General features: G+C 41.6%; 2 protein-coding genes across 3 annotated transcripts in view; both read left to right on the top strand.

Annotated features, from left to right (window-relative positions):
* The window catches only part of ccdc40 (coiled-coil domain containing 40), a 9391-nt gene extending 6322 nt beyond the window's left edge, over positions 1–3069 (top strand). The window contains exons 17-21 of the mRNA XM_046847565.1: positions 120–240; positions 361–549; positions 1548–1706; positions 2149–2286; positions 2787–3069. Of these exons, the coding sequence (XP_046703521.1) occupies positions 120–240; positions 361–549; positions 1548–1706; positions 2149–2286; positions 2787–2900 (721 nt within the window). The 3' untranslated portion in view covers positions 2901–3069. The remainder of the gene's footprint in view (positions 1–119; positions 241–360; positions 550–1547; positions 1707–2148; positions 2287–2786) is intronic.
* A 4626-nt stretch (positions 3070–7695) lies between these two features.
* card14 (caspase recruitment domain family, member 14) overlaps positions 7696–17500 on the top strand; it is a 12672-nt gene continuing 2867 nt past the window's right edge. The window contains exons 1-15 of one of the 2 annotated variants that reach the window (XM_046847716.1): positions 7696–8115; positions 9982–10119; positions 10270–10476; positions 10651–10769; positions 11423–11581; positions 11716–11835; positions 12070–12195; positions 13949–14095; positions 14179–14313; positions 14405–14508; positions 15992–16059; positions 16320–16371; positions 16571–16787; positions 16874–17000; positions 17195–17432. In XM_046847716.1, the coding sequence (XP_046703672.1) occupies positions 7905–8115; positions 9982–10119; positions 10270–10476; positions 10651–10769; positions 11423–11581; positions 11716–11835; positions 12070–12195; positions 13949–14095; positions 14179–14313; positions 14405–14508; positions 15992–16059; positions 16320–16371; positions 16571–16787; positions 16874–17000; positions 17195–17432 (2168 nt within the window). In that variant the 5' untranslated portion in view covers positions 7696–7904. Of the gene's footprint in view, positions 8116–9981; positions 10120–10269; positions 10477–10650; positions 10770–11422; positions 11582–11715; positions 11836–12069; positions 12196–13948; positions 14096–14178; positions 14314–14401; positions 14509–15991; positions 16060–16319; positions 16372–16570; positions 16788–16873; positions 17001–17194; positions 17433–17500 lie in introns of both variants that reach the window. The other variant, XM_046847677.1, reaches the window with a different exon arrangement.

The following is a 17500-nucleotide window of genomic DNA, read 5'->3' as shown; positions in this document are numbered from 1 at the left end:
TTCACCCACACACACACACACACTTTACACATTTACAAAAAAAAATTCTGTACAGTGATATGTAACTATATCCCAGTAAACCAAACAATCATGCATTGTGTGTGTGTGTGTTTGTGTAGGCGGCAGATCATGTTGTGGGAGAAAAAAATTCAGCTGGCACATGAGACTCGCTCAGCTGTAGATTCAGAGTCTGGAAAAGGGGATATAAACACCATGAAAACTGAGATCCACCGCATGGAGGTGTGTGTGTGTGTGTGTGTGTGTGTGTATATACACGAGAGCATTAAATTAAGGTTTATGTGCATTTGTGTTTGTTTGTGCTACTAATGAGGTGTGTGTGTGTGTGTGTGTGTGTTTCAGGGGTATTGCAGCCAGCTGTTGAAACAGCAGGAGAAGATGTTGAGGGAGATGGAGGCAGCAGTCGCTCGGACTGAGAATATCGCAGCACGCAGTGATGCTCTGGCGAGCAGCGACCGCAAACCCTCCACACACTCCAGCCTCCAGAACACACTGCACAACCTCCGGCGCGAAATCATCCAATCACACAAGGCATGTTTGTGTTTGTGTTTGTGTGCGTCCGTGTGTGCGTGTGCGTCCGTGTGCGTGTGCGTCCGTGTGCGTGCGTGTGTGTGTGTGTGTGTGAAAATTCAGTGGATTTGGAAATTCACATTGTAGGTTATGAATCTCAAAATATTGAACAATAGTTAAAATAGTTATATATTATATGAATAATTTATATTTTTGATTGTATAAGTACTTGGAGTGGCGTAGGAGCGGAAAATCCCTGCTGTAGATATTTAGGGGACGTACCGAAAGAAAAAAGAGCAACAACTCAGCAGCATTCTGGAGCAAAGTACCATCAGTGTTTAATTATAAAAAAAAAAGAATCCCAAACATCCCAAACATCTGGCAGGGTCTTTAAAAAGTCTATTATTAAACAGGTAGATTTTAACAGCGAGAAACGAGCTTCTGTCAGAAACGAGTCCTTCTTGTTGCTAATTTTAACCCCCTGTAAATTCCTAGTGACGGAGGAATAAAAATAGAAGGAATACGCAGTAATAGTGCTGAGTAAGGAAGGAGCAGATTAGTCTGAGACGAGACAAAGGTGATGAGGTTAACCCATGGTGGACATGATGCTTCCACCACCATGCTTATTGATTAATTGTTTTCTAGATATGTCCTCTAGCAATTTCTGGGACAAGACCTATTTATACTGAGATCATGTGACCCTTTGCACCATTCATGTTAATTCTAATCATCGAATTCCTTTTCTGATGGAAACCAGTTACACCTGAACGACATTAGGGTTTTTCTTAATAATGGAGGGGGTGAATACTGAAACAATCATAAATTTTAATTTATATTTTTATTATTGATTTTAAAAACCTGTTCAGAATTTAATAAGCAATGCAGTGAGATATCAGGTATATATTGAATATTATATCGCAGTTAATTCTGTTTTGGTTCCAAGTTCTAATTAAAGGTTTGGGGTAGGTTTTTATGCACTGTACACTAAAGTGTGTGTGTGTGTGTGTGTGTGTGTGTAGCAAGCAGGGGAATATGATGCACTAATAGCACTGCTGCAGCAGGAGCAGAATTCTCTCACTGAGACACTGAGAGAAAAACGGATGCAGATCACTGAACTCAACAAAACTATCTCCAGCCAAACTGATGACCTCAGCAACATGCAGGACATCAAACAGAAAGTGTGTACACACACACACACACACACACACACAAGCGTGTTGCTGATGTATGTGAGCATATTGATATGATATAGCTGTCATGACCTGCACTCAGTTTAACCCTGCCCACTATCTAGCTCCGCCCATATCTAATTCTGTTTATGATATCAAGAGTAAACATTTTAGATTATTTAGAATCCAGTTAAATAATCCTTTCCCAGTGCTAGAACACTTCAGCTTTACCACAGTCATACTTTGTAGTGATTTCATTTGAGTGTTCTCTATGCTAGAACCTGGCTTTGTTCTCAGTTCTGTCTGTTCTAGAACACACATTCTCTTGTTCTCAGCTCCAGAACTGTTGAGTGTTTTCCTGTTTTACATTCTGCTGTTTTGTTTTTTGGATATTAGCTCTGCATTCTTTTCTGTAGAACCTTCTTAAATGTTCTTCTCTTCTCCACTCTAGAACCTGTTTCAGCTGTTGACTCTGCAGTCTCGGGTGAAGCAGCTGCAGGCTGTGAGGGACGGTCGCTACAGCCCCTGGGCGAGCGGAGAACAAGCGCTGCAGCTCGCCACGCATACGATGCAGCAAGAACTGCGCTCGGTAAGACAGCTGGTGCTCTAGAACAACTAACTTTTCCTAACATCTCAATGTTTAGAACCTACACAGCATGTTCTAGAACTACTAGTATTCTAAAAATCCAAGACTACAAAAATGTGCTCTGCTATCAAGCGAAAACATCTGCCTCTCGAACATGTAATATACTCTGGAAGATTCTGGTACATCCAAGATTTTGAACATCACTCATCTATGGTGCTACATCTGTGATTCTAGAACACTGATCGTTTTAAAATACACAGCATTCTAGAACATCCAACACTGTAATATTTGTGACACATTTTGCATGCAACAACATAAGAACATCGAGCCTACAGTAAAATATCCACAATTTTATAACATCTATACATCTAGAACATTCTAGAACTTAGAAACGTCCTAAGCTGCAAATTACACTATTTTCTGTGCTAAAGTTTGTAATGTTTAATTTGTATAGACAGCATGATAAGTGTGTGTGTGTGTGTGTGTGTGTGTGTGTGTATCAGATCAGGGACGTTCTGCTGCACATCATCCAGGACTTTCCCGATCATAAGGCTCTGCTCCACAGGATCAATCTTATGATCTCTACACACACAGACTCGGCCCAGGGGAGAAACTAACTTTTGACTCCAGATTCTCTGACCTCTGTTTTCTGTCCACATTCTAGAACATCATGTGTGTGAGATAAATAGAGAACGACTGCTGTTCACCTTGTCGGTACAGCAGCAGGAGGGTGTGGTCTAATTCCCACACATCTCTAATAAAAGTGAACTGAAGTAGTGAAGTAAACATGTTTATCTCTCGCTTTTGTATAACACAGACAGAACCTCAACACTCCTGGGAATACTGCATTCACCAGCTGTCCTCTTCTGTCCTAGATCTCACACGGAACCCTCATTATTTCTGAAGACCCTTTCAGAAGGAGTTTTGAGAAAAAATGAACATCATATAACATTAACAGTACCTTCTAGAAAATGTAACTTTCCAGACATCTAAAACTGGATGTTCTTATATACTTTAGAACATACTATTTTTAGGAAATTTTTCATATTCTAGAACCTTTAACCTTTTCAAACGATTGCTGGTCTAGAACTTTAGCCCTGTAACCTTTTTTGCACATCAAGTTTGCTACAACTTATAAAGCGTTGAAGATTTCAGACCTTCTAAAACACACTTAAACACTAACCTCTTCTGTACCGTAGCTTCTAACATTCTAGAACATCTCGCATTACAACATCAAACACTGCAGCACTTCTGTACATCTCATGTGCTACAACACATCTAATATTTTAGTTCATCAAACACCAGCATCTAGTTTACCACAACATCTGACATATTTATCCAATATGCTGGAACATTGGACATTTTAAAGTCATGCAGTAGCAGTTTCAGACTTCATAGAAACATTTCTGGACATCTAACATTTAGAAAATTCTAACATTGACTATGTTAAAAAACATTCTTAAATCTAATCAACAACAAAGCAGTTAAAAATACAATCATTCATTAGAAGTTTCAGCTCTCAGAGATAAACACATCATCTAATATTCTAGCAGAACTTTTGACTATGTTTGCACATGTACCATTCAAGAACATCCAGAACATTTAACAGTGCAACTCCTTGTGAATATCTAAAGAATGTCTCATCATTCTAGATCCTCTAACACAGTAATGTCTCCAGGCATCTTGTGCAATCCAACATTCTAGAATACATTTAAGATTTCATCCAACTAAAATAATTCAGAATTAAAACTGGAATCAAATGCAGCTGTAGCGATGATGTCACTCAGATGAACTCTCCCGTGGCCTTGGCTTTAGAACTGGATGTCCTGAAGCACCGTACAGACTTCTCCCTGCCAGGCCCCACATCAGGTTTATCAACATTGCATTTATTTTAGGTGTTCAGACACTAGAAGAACCGGCACATCAGTGCAGCATGTCCAATAAACACACAGCGATGTGGGCGGAGCTTAAATCTAATCAACAACGAAACAGTTAAAACAATAATCGTTCATCATATTGAGTTTCAGCTCTCAGAGATATACGAGCTATCAGTGCAGCCTCGGAAAATACAATCTAAATATACGAAATATAAACCAATAGCTGAATATTCAAAAATCATTCAGAAATTTTAGCTGTTTAAAATATTCAGATTCATTCACCTATATTATAGTTTTAAATTTAAATATTTACAGAATTAAAAAAGCAAATAAATTTCTGCTTAATTAATATTATATATATAATTAATATATAAAAATATAAAATAGATTTTTTTTTTTGCAAAATTTTGCATTCAAGTTTGCAAAAACATATTTTTACGTATATTAATAATTTAATGAATTAGATGTGTTTTGCAGTGTTTAGTGAGAACTCCAGGATGAAGAATAAAGGTATGGGTGGAACAACGTTGCTCCGTTCGCTCAAAACATCTCGGAATCATGACGTCTCATGTTCGTCCGGTTTTTCGTCCTCAGCGCTGCGAGCAAAACCAACGAGGAAGAAAAATAAACAAATAAAATAATATCCACTTTAAAGGATGAATCTCATCAGGGATTTGAAACAGATCCAAATGAATCATCCAAAGCTTGTGAGTGATTTGAGGGCGGGTCCTATTCACTCTCCCATAGCCAATCAGGAGCAGCGGTGAGGTCACGTATGTAGAAGATGTTGATGGCGATGTGAAACTTTATGACTTTTCGAGGACGTCTGCATTAGAAGCATTTTAAACAGGGACATCCGATAAAAAACTAGCGCTGCAACATGTGGATCTCCGTCTCCACCCATAAATACTCAGCCCACAGCATTCCACATGAGCGTACACGTCACATGGCACGTGCTTTCCCCACCGACGTCTTCATTTCCAGATATTAATGTGGTGTGAATAAATAATGTATAAATGTGAAGTAGTAGTAAAAATTCTCAAAGTCTGCAAGTGCGTCATTTGGGACGGAGCCAATTATGTCAGGTTCTGATAATTAATGACGTAAATCTAAAACTAATTAAAACACACCCAAAATAATCATCTTAAATACGTCCATTATTTCTAAACACTGCTGGAGCAGTAGAAGGAGGATTGGGGGAAAGAAGATGAGGCGGTGGGCAGGAGGAGAAAAATCGATTAATTTAGCTTCTGAATGTGAGCGATGCTTTTCAGTTAAAATGTTACACGATGTAAATCTGACCATATCGTTGGTGTCGTAATCAGCAGCTGCTCTGATCCAGTTGATGGAGTCGAACCTATGCGGGTTTGCACGTGAACCGTGATGTACATTTTCGTAAAAAGTTTGTCACTTCCGTAAACACGTCCTGTCCTCTGTTTGGCATTTCAGGAGGAAATGTGTAGAGATTTCTTCACGTACAAAACGTTTCTGTAGTCCACCAAACCAAAAATACCACATCCTGTACCGCAACAAGTTGCTTCCCACTGAGAACAGACTTATGAGCAAATAATAATAATAATAGTAATAATAATAATAACAATGTGTGTATATTTCTGTGGAAATGTATGAACACTGCAGTTGGATTCCAGTGTAGTAGTTTAATAGGTGAATTATGTGTGTCAGTATTAAGTGTGTGTGAAGGGGTGTGTGTGTGGGTGTGTGTGTGTGTGTGTGTTGCTTCCAGTAAACTCTCCTCCTGTGCTTTCTCTTCCTGCTAGATGAGCCGCGTCTCTCACTTCCTTTTACCTGTAAGACTTTGGACCTGCCTGGTTTGTTTTAAAGACGTCACAAGTGTATTAATGAAGCATGCAAGAGTGTGTGTGTGTGTGTGTGTGTGTGTGTGTGTGTGTGTGTGTGTGTGAGTGCATTCTCTGGATAGATATGAAACAGAGGAGCATTATGGATTTAGTTGTGTTTTTACAGAAAGCTTGGTGTGTGTGTGGGTCTGGAGATTCTGTGGTTTTTGATTTCACGTAGGCGTGAGGGAGCAGTTTCGAACAGAGCTCATGGGACAAAAAGAAACAAATAAAGGAGATGTCCTGATATCTAATGTTGGGTATGTTCATGTTGCATTGTGAGTCCAGCATGATGTAATGCTAACGAGCACTGATGTGTGTGCAGAAGTTAAAGAAAAGCTACGCTTCCCATCATCCTGAACACATCACATGTCCCGCTTATATATATATATAAATAACAATGTGATGTGTTCAGGATGATGGGAAGTGTAGCTTCTGCTTTATATATATATATATATATATATATATATATATACAAACAGAAATAATGATGTGTGTGTGATAAGCGTGAGTAAATCAACAGCTTTACACACACACACACACACCTGGAGCTGAAAATTATCAGTAAATAATGAAGTTGAGGCCAGACATCATCATGTGGGACCTGTGACATGAAACTGCCTTCAATAACATCACTTTAGTAGCAGAGTTTGGCTGTTGCTCACCCTGAAGCCTCCTAAACATCTGTTTCTGTTTTATTTAATGACTCTGATTTGGATTTTTCTTCTGTTTATTAACTTTTAATTTTGTTAATTGATCGTTAAAATATGTATTTCTGAAAGCAGTCTCACTTTACAGTATTTTTTACACAACTGCCTAAAACTTTTGCACAGTACTGCATAAACACACTCACACACACACACACACACACACACACACACACACACACACACACAGATTCAGAATTTGTTTTATTCCCATGTGTGCTTACACACGCAAAGAATTTGTTTTGGTGACAGCATAGAGTAATGATGACGTGTGTAGAATTTACAGATCACATCTACAGATACGTGCAGGTGGGAAGCAGCACACAGAACTTACAGAAGTGCAGTAAATAATAAATAATCAGCAGAATGAGTTTACTTACAGCTGCATCTCAATACATTAGAATATCATTAAAAAGTTCATTTATTTTAGTAATTCAATAAAGTGAAACTGGTATATTATATAGATTCATCACACACACACACACACACACACACACACACACACACACATATATATCTCAAGTATATTGCACGTGTATGTGTTGCACCTGAATGCCAAGAGTAATCTCAGTCCAGAATGTAATGTAATAATAATCTCAGTCCAGAATGTTCTCTATATCCTTCTAATATCTGATTTGGTAGCTGACACACACACACACACACACGTAAAAATAGTGCGGTTTTGTACCGCTGGTGTGTGAATCCTGACCTCCTGGTGGTTTCACATGAGGACTAAATACACTGGGATAATATAATACCATTAAACAAAGCAGACAAAAAAATAAAATTTATAATGTAGTGTGTGTGTGAGTGTGTGTGTGTGTGTGTGTGTGTGAGTGTGAGTGTGTGACATCAATGCGTTATAACTTTCTCATAATTTCGCCAGGTGGCTTCATAATTAGACCTTTTATTTTAATAATCACAATTATGAACTGCAGGTAAGGTATTTAGGACCAGGTGTGTGTGTGAGTGTGTGTGTGTGAGAGAGAGAGAGAGAGAGAGAGAGAGAGAGAGAGAGAGATCGCTCCTTGTCTTTCAGGTTTTCTCCCCGCGAGCACTACAGTACCTGGTCGCGCCCTGCTGGAGGTGGAGCTCGAGCTCGACTCTTTTTCAGGTTCCAGGAGTTCCTTATTCAGCTCGTTTGTGTGCGTGTTCGGTGATCACGCGAGTGTGTGATCAGGATGTCGGATATGGCGCACGAGCCCCCGGACTTTAAGGACATGGGCGAAGAGGAGCTGTGGGATCTGATTAGCGACAGCCGGCACGCGATCTGTCTGGGAGTGCGCCCGTGCATGCTCATCCCGTACCTGCGGCAGGCGCGCGTGCTCAGCGACCTGGACGAGGACGAGATTCTCACGTGCCTCAAGTTCACCAACCGCAGCATGAGGACCAGTGAGTGTTTCATGCTGAAAAACCCCAGCAAATTTCCATAATAATAATAATAATAATAATAATAATAATAATAATGATAATAATAATGATAATAATAATGATAATAATAATAATAATAATAATAATAATAATAATAGATAACAAAAAACGGGATGTGAGAAATCAGCATCAACAACATCCAGAGCAAAACCTCATGAAAGCTGCTCAGAAGGATTTTCTACAGCTATAAATCCAAAATGCGCACATGTATAAAGGGGGTGCAAACTTTTGCACTGTATGGTTCAGCAATAAACACGTTTATTTGTGTAAATGGATCATTGTGTTGTTGCAAATGAGATTTCGTTATTAATGTCCTTTATTGTTTTTGTTGCACCTGCAGGGAGGAGGAGGTCTCACCTGTGAGAAATACAGCAGTAAAGATTAGAATAAATAGGAATGAATGTACGTGTAGAGGTGTGTGTGTGTGTGTGTGTGTGTGCGTGTGCGGGAGTAGCAGGTGTGATTTGTGATAGAAGAGTATCTGTGAGAGTGAAAGGGAAAGTTTATAGGACTGTGGTGAGACCTGAGATGTTGTATGGATTAGAGACAGTGGCATTGAGTAAAAGACAGGAGGTGGAGCTGGAGGTTGAGATGTTCGTTGGGAGTGATGACGATGGACAGGATTAGAAATGAGTTTATTAGAGGGACAGCACATGTAGGACGTTTTGGGGACAGGGTGAGGGAGGTGAGATTGAGATGGTTTGGACATGTGCAGAGGAGGAACATGGGGTATATCAGTAGGAGAATGCTGAGGATGGAGCCACCAGGAAGGAGGAAAAGAGGAAGACCAAGGAGGAGGTTTATGGATTGGATGTGGTAAAGGAAGACATGCAGGTAGATGTTGTGAAAGAGGCAGAAGAAGAAGACTCAAGGGAAAGTTAAAGGGACATTTTTACTTTTACTGGAGTCACATTTTGCCTTCTGTATCTCTACTTTAACTCAAGTACCTGCTTTGTGTACTTCATCCACCACTGGAGTTCAGTGTGTGATTCTAGATGATATTCTAGATAAGAGTCTTGAGAGTCTGGGTGAGAGTCTAGTTTTAGAATCTTAGTGAGAGTTCAGGTGAGATCTATTGTAGGTGAGAGTTCAGGTGAGGTGGAGGTGGTGTTGTGTTGAGATGATGGTAATCTCCAGTGCAGTGAAGTACAAGTGTCAGGTGAAGTGATCGTGACGCTTCACTGAAAAACAACAAGCGAAGATTTGACTTCAAAGAAAGAGGTTTTTGTGTGTCAGAATGAAACACGACCCAGAGTGAAATGGAATCCTGTGGATCACGTGGCGCGTCATACGCGGGCGGCATCGCTGAAGGTCACATCTCCCACGACGTCTTTCACGGCATCTCTCAGTCAAATCACGGCTCTGTGCTATAACACGCCATCTGATCCCGACCTTCTTACATTCTTCTCACATTCTTCTCACATGCTAAGTTTGTTGTGGGTTTGTGATGTATCAGGTTACTCGTTCTTCTCGTTCCTTCTAACAAATATCTGCATGAAAGTTGTGTCTTATAGACACCTGTCTGGACTGTGATCAGTCTAAAGGTGATGATTAATTCTCTATAGCAGCAGCTGTGTCAGGAGCGCAGGTTTATAATAACACAGTCGTTCTGACACGTTAATAATTACGACTGTTTTGGTGAAGTTCTCCTGAGTTTAGGAGAAATGAGTTTGTGTGAAATTTTTGGACTCCAGAGTCTCTATTGTCAGAGGTAAAGCTGGAAATTTCAGATCTGTGACATCGTCAGGACAGAAGAGATTAAAACCCCACTGGAACTTTAGGGGAATTATTAGAGAATTGTTCTGAGTAGTATTTTTGTGTATGTAGGTCACATGCTGGATCTGCTGCGTATCCAAGGGCGTAATGGAGCTGTGGCTCTGCTGGAGGGTCTGATGATCCACTACCCCACCCTCTACACACAGGTCACGGGCCGAACCCCCAGCACCGAACCAAGCCACTTCAGCGGTACCATTCATCATCATCATCATCATCATCATCATCATCATTGTTGTGAAACTAAATAGGTAAAAATTTATCTAAATATAATTTTAAATGAAATTACATAAAATATGTTTGTGTGTGTGTGTGTGTGTGTGTGTGTGTGTGTGTGCACAGGGTTGATAAAGTACTCGGAGCTGACGGAGTATTTGGTGCGGGTGGTGACGGGGATGCAGAAGGAGCTGCAGGCAGAGCGTAATGGAGCGGCGCAGCTGCGCTCGCAGTGTTGTAGCCTGCAGACGGAGCTGTCGCGCATCACAAAGCAGCTGGAAGACCAGAAAAGCCTTCAGATGGAACACACACGCCTGCGCAAGTCTCACACAGGTATTAGACACACACACACACACACACACACATGTATCTATATATATAGTGTATAAAAGTGTTTAAGAAGTAAGAAATCAGGACACACTTTTTCACACCACTGTATACTGTATATATATAAAATGTGTGTGTGTGTGTGTGTGTGTGTGTGTGTGTGTGTGTGTGTGTGCGTAGACATTCACAGGGACCTGCTGAAGCTGAAGGATGAAAAGTGTGACCTGTATGTACGATACGCTGCAGCAGTGGAGGAGAAATCAGAAGTGAACATTCGCTGTAGAGACCTAAACCTGCAGGTGTGTGTGTGTGTGTGTGTGTGTGTGTGTGTGTGTGTGTGTGTGTGCATGCATTGCTCCCCACATGTATCAATAAGCTTCGGCCGCCCACGACCCTGTCACCGGTTCACCGCTGAAGTTTTGGAGACGCTCTGACCCAGTCGTCTAGACACAAAAATAAGTCAAACTCGCTGAAATCCTTACGCCCATTTTTTTGCTTCTACCAACAACTTTGAGGACAAAATGTTCACCTGCTGCCTAATAAATAAATCCACCCACTAACAGCAGCCATGATGAAGATCATCAGTGTTCTTCACTTCACCACTCAGAATGTCATAATGTTATAATGTCATGTCTGATCAGTGTGTACCCAATAGTCTTTAAATAGCTGTAAAAACATGTAAAGTGAATATAATAATCATCTCTGTCTGCTCTCTCTCGCTCTCTCTTTATCTCTCACTCTCTCTCTCTCTTTCTCTTTCTCTCTCTCTTTCTCTCTTACTCTCTCTCTTTCTCTTTCTCTCTCTCTTTCTCTCTCTCTCTCTCTCGCTCTCTCTCTCTCTCTCGCTCTCTCTCTCTCTCTCTCTCTCTCTCTCTCTCTCTCTCTCTCTCTCTCTCTCGCTCGCTCTCTCTCTCTCTCTCTCTCTCTCTCTCTCTCTCTCTCTCTCTCTCAGGTGTACCAGCTGCAGTGTGAATTAAGAAAAGCTCAGACGGAGTCAGATTTTCAGAGAACTCGGTCAATGAGAAGAGCGTCAACCAGCGAGACCCAGCAGCTACATGAAGAGATCCTCACACTGCGCAGACAACTGCAGCAAGCCGAGAACATCACCCCGGTACACACACACACACACACACACACACACACACACACTGTCTATTTTACAGACCATATGTAACAGTCAGAGGCTGAATATAAATGTGTGTGTGTGTGTGTGTGTGTGTGTGTGTGTGTGCGTGTGTGCATCAGGCATGTCAGGACATCCTGGCTCAGGATTTGGAGGAAGCAAAAGATCGGCGCACTGAACTGGCTGAAGAACTGCGAAGACTTCAAGACGAGAACGAGGCACTGACGAGGGAGAGAAGTGAAGTAACGTTACATCCAGGACTTTTACTGAAAATCAAACTTTTATTATGAAGTTTTTTATCCTTGTGCTATTAATCCTGTCCAAATAATTGTCTGTCTGTCTGTCTGTCTGTCTGTCTGTCTGTCTGTCTGTCTGTCTATCTATCTATCTATCTATCTATCTATCTATCTATCTATCTATCTATCTATCTATCTATCTATCTATCTATCCATCCATCCATCCATCCATCCATCCAGCTGTTGGAGAAGAAGGACTGTTTCACTCTGCAGGTGCAGAAGTTGACCTTGGACTGTGAGATGTATCAGCAGAAAAGTTCTGTCTTCCAAAACCAGTTTGGAGAGCTGAAGGCAGAGCGAGACAGGGTCAGTCTAATGACATCACAACATTATTATTATTATTATTATTATTATTATTATTATTATTATTATTATTTTGATCAACTATTAACTAGCGCTCAATCAGTTAATGAGCTAGCATGCTAATACCTCTGAGTGCTAAGAGCTAGCAGTGACAAAAATCAAAACAAAGAAAGAAAGACAAACAGACAAACAGAAAGGTAAAAACAAATAGAAAGAAAAAGTATTGCACACTTTAGCAGACCAAAGTAGGGAAGGAAAGAAGGAGGGAGAGAAAAAATGGTAAAGAGAAACGCAGGAAAAAGGGAAGATCGAAAAGAAAGATGGGAAAGAAATTATTTCATCAGTAAAATCAGTAGTAAATCAGTAAAGCGATGAAAGAAAGAGTTGAAAAGTTCTGAGAAAATGTAGAAGAAAGAAGAAGAAAGGTGGAAGAAAAGGAAAAGATTGACAGACTAGCAGGAGGAAGGAAGGAAGGAAGGAAGTGAGGGACATTACGAGGTAGAAGTGATAAATATCTGATGAAAAACAGAGGAAAAGAAAAATAGTCACATTTTTATCAGAGAAGTAAAGAAAGAGAAGAAATAATGAATAAAAAGAAGAAAGTAAAACTGATCAGATTTGAGTGAATGATCTGAGGATGAAATCGGAGATGATTGCTCCAGGCGTCTGTTCTCAGGAGAACTCTCAGCTGTACCACACCGCATTTTATTTTTGTCCTCTTTTATTTACATAGATAAACTGATCATGGTTTTTTTTTCTCTTTTCTCTCTTTTTTTTGCATGAGGTTTATTTTGACGCTTTGGGGAAACGTCACATCTCTATTTCTGACACTTTCACCTTTCACTTCAGCACACAGAGCTTTTGTGTGGGTGGTTGTGGGTGTAACACTCCATCTCACTTCCTCATTCTGTGCTGTGTGTGTTTACCTATCGGTTTGATCTGTTCCACATCTGTGCAAAAGATCTGTCACGCTGTGTTCTTCACGGTCCAGAAACCCACAGCCACAATAAACACACACAATACTCCCCAGAACCGTATGCTGTTTAAAATCCTATAAATCTAGACTCACACCTTCTCAGGATTCCCATTTCCAGAACCACATGTTCCCATGAACCCAACATTTCCAAACCCACACATTATCAGGATTCAAGAACCTGATGTTTACAGACCCAAACATTCTCAGGATTTAAGAACTTGATATTCCCAAACCCACACATTCTCAAGATTCAAGATCCCGACATTCCCAGACTCACATATCCCAAGGAGTCTAGAATCCCATTCCCAGAACCACATGTTCCAGAAAACCCAATATTTCCAGGATCCCCTATTACCAGAACCACATGTTCGAATAATTCCTTCAACTCCATATTTCAGGTCATTCCAGAACCGTTCTCTTAGAGCCAATTATCCCCAGACCCCTATAATTCCATAGCTCTATATTTCAATGCCTTTATATTCCCAAAGCCTCCCAATCCTAAGGTTAATAACATATTGAGTTGTTTCCTCAGTTTTCTCCACAATGCTAGTTTGACACATTTATACACTCTATTGTCAGAGATTTATATTCCCAGAACCCCATATTTCCAGGCGTATGTTTTCCCAGAACTTTGTATTCCCAGAACCATGTGTCCTAAGTGTCCTATATTTCCACAATACAACAAGGGAATTTGTGTAAATGCTGTGATTGTAGTAGAACCCTGTGAACACCACATAGAAAGTATCCAGGGTGTGTTATCATAGCGCTCCCTGTGTTTAGGCATACCTGGCACGTGACGAGGCTCAGGCACAGATCGCGTGTAGTCTGGCAGAGAAGGACACGTTGAGAGCTCAGCTGGTGGATCTTCAGGAGGAAATCTTCACTCTCAGAGCACAAAAGACCCAGAGAGACCCCGAGCAGTGCAGCGTGAGTCACACTCGTTTACTAATTCATTTACTCATTCACTACACGTCTCTGCTCCGGCTCACTCGTTAACGTTCTCCGTCCAGGACAGATCATTAAACTGGGACAGCGGGAGAGAAATGAGCTGTGACACTCCTCTGTCCAGCCCCATGCGTCGACCAAGACTGCGGCGTATGAACGCTCTGCCGCCCGGCTGCTCCAACAGCTTCGAATTCAATAAAGTGTGTTCTTCAAATCAACCTTCACCTCATACATGATGTGTTTATAAACAGGATGTTTTTATTAATGTACTTCATGTTTCTTCTTCAGCAGTACAGTGATGATGGGTTTAATAGCGCACGATCCAGTCTGGTGGAACCTCCATGTTCAGACTCTCTGCGGAGGAGAGGAACAGATCCAGAGTTTAGTGACCACAGGTGAGCTTTATAACAGCACAGGTGGGCTTTATAACAGCACAGGTGGGCTTTATAACAGCACAGGTGGGCTTTATAACAGCACAGGTGGGCTTTATAACAGCACAGGTGAGCTTTATAACAGCACAGGTGGGCTTTATAACAGCACAGGTGGGCTTTATAACAGCACAGGTGAGCTTTATAACAGCACAGGTGGGCTTTATAACAGCACAGGTGAGCTTTATAACAGCACAGGTGGGCTTTATAACAGCACAGGTGAGCTTTATAAAGGCACAGGTGAGATTTATAACAGCACAGGTGAGCTTTATAAAGGCACAGGTGAGCTTTATAACAGCACAGGTGAGCTTTATAAAGGCACAGGTGAGCTTTATAACAGCACAGGTGAGCTTTATAACGGCACAGGTGAGCTTTCTAACGGCACAGGTGAGCTTTATAACAGCACAGGTGAGCTTTATAACAGCACAGGTGAGCTTTATAAAGGCACAGGTGAGATTTATAACAGCACAGGTGAGCTTTATAAAGGCACAGGTGAGCTTTATAACAGCACAGGTGAGCTTTATAACGGCACAGGTGAGCTTTCTAACGGCACAGGTGAGCTTTATAACAGCACAGGTGAGCTTTATAAAGGCACAGGTGAGCTTTATAACAGCACAGGTGAGCTTTATAAAGGCACAGGTGAGCTTTATAACGGCACAGGTGAGCTTTATAAAGGCACAGGTGAGCTTTATAACAGCACAGGTGAGCTTTATAACAGCACAGGTGAGCTTTATAAAGGCACAGGTGAGCTTTATAACGGCACAGGTGAGCTTTATAAAGGCACAGGTGAGCTTTATAACGGCACAGGTGAGCTTTCTAACGGCACAGGTGAGATTTATAACGGCACAGGTGAGCTTTATAACAGCACAGGTGAGATTTATAACAGCCTTATAACAGATACATGACTAGAGTTTTAATCTCATGAGCTAACTCATCAGGATTTAACGAGGACACAGCAAGTTCCAAGACATCGTTTATACACAGTAAAGACACAAATAGAAAATTTGGAAGGAATAAAGAGCAGATCTCAGAGATCTCTCTAGCTTCAGGAGGATCTGCAGAAGATTTGAGCAACGCTCCATCACACATCATAAAGTTTACAACCAGGAACGAATTCATCAGAGCGTGAACAAATTCATGTCCTTACATCACGTCACAACTTTTATTGGGAGCCCTTTACCTGTATATACACACACACACACACACACACACACAGAACAAGCCTTGAGCGCTGTAGTTAAACAAATCCGGTTATTTATAGGTGAGAAGTTCCATATGAGAGCATGTATTTAAAAAATAGATGAAATGCTCAGAGCTCTGTGGGAATATTCAAATAAATTGATGATGTGAACACGTTTTCCTGACATGTGATCTCACAGAAACAGAAATTAATCCAAATTGAAATTAAATGGAAAAAAAGCATGTAAGTGAATTTTGTGTGTTTCTGTAGTCTGGAGATATGTGACGAGTCCTTCTGCATGCTTACCCTGGAGAGTGATTTTGAGTTTCTTTGCCAAGGTGAACACACACAAACCTACATGCATGCACACACACACACACACACACACACACACACACACACACCTAGATGTGAATGACAAACGTGCACGGTCCATTTCTGCATTCTTGGTTATTCCACCGTGACGTAAATGACTTGTTTGTCCAGTTTGTTCTTCCATTGTGTGTGTGTGTGTGTGTGTGTGTGTGTCTGTCTGTCTGTCTGTCTGTCAATGAGCAGCCATATACAAGTTCCATATTAACACTTTAATTTTTTTCAGATGAAGACGAGGGGAAAACCTTAGTGTGTCCTGACTCTCCTGACACACCGGGGTGAATAAACAACACACAAACACACACACACACAAATACACACTCATACATAACACACACACTCAAACACACACACATACTGTATATTTACTCCTCACACTCTCCCTTACTCATCTTGTCACTCCTCTTTTCTCTTTTTTTCTTTGTTGTTGCTCCTCTGCCCCCCGACCTCACTTCTCGGTCTCATCCCTTCTCCCAGCATGTCTCGGGCGTCGGCTCCTCCGTTCCTCATGCGTTCTCGTCCTCAGGCTGTGCGCATCACCAGCCGAGCCCTGACTCTGTCCTTCCAGGGTGAGGCGCTGCTGAGTCAGCTGCAGGTCATCGGTGGGAATAAGACAGGTGTCTTCGTCAGTAACGTCAGCGAGGGTTCGCCCGCCCAGAGCGTGGGCCTTCGCCCTGGGGCTCAGATCCTGGAGGTGTGTGATCTCTTCAGCAGCTTGATCACAGACAGTGGGCTTTACTCCACTGAGATGAACCCTGACGTTGGTCTGTGTCTGTGCAGGTAAAGTTCCAGAAGGAGCAGCGAGCTCTCCGGATGCACCTGGAAGACTCCACCATGGAGGAGGCTCTGTGGGCTCTCGGGCAGGTTAACGGCCCCTGCAGTCTCTCACTGAGGCCAAAACAAGATGGTGGGTGTACACACTTAGTGATTAGTGAACTTAGTGAAGGGACAGCGAGAGTGAGCTCATCACTTCCCCCTAGTGGATGAAATGAAACCAGCCGCCAGTTAATTATCTAAACTATAATGTTATAAAACTGAATAATGTGAAAGGAGGCAAATACTTATAACAGACCCTAAAATTCTTCCCCTCTTTCCCATCAGCCTATCAGAATCTTCTCCAGCAACTGAAGAACAACGAGGTCACCTCAGGCGACTCCTTCTACGTTCGCGTAAACATGTCGCTGCCAGGGGGCGGGGCCGGGATGCTCTCCGTCACGTGTAACGACATCCTGCACGTGACGGACAGCCACTACGGTTCTGTCGGCTACTGGTGGGCGAGTAAAGTCCACGACAGCCAGCTGATGGACCTGAAGAGTGGACGTGTCCCAAATTTCTACAGGTAAACTGGAGGACATTGTGGATTGTGCAGTCTGGTGTTTAATCCAGAGATTCAGCAGCGTTGTGTTG

This window comes from Silurus meridionalis, chromosome 1, assembly GCF_014805685.1.
Source record: "Silurus meridionalis isolate SWU-2019-XX chromosome 1, ASM1480568v1, whole genome shotgun sequence".
Classification (NCBI taxonomy): Eukaryota; Metazoa; Chordata; class Actinopteri; order Siluriformes; family Siluridae; genus Silurus; species Silurus meridionalis.
Note: the sequence above shows the minus strand (reverse complement) of the source record. Positions and strands in the feature narration are given on the sequence as shown.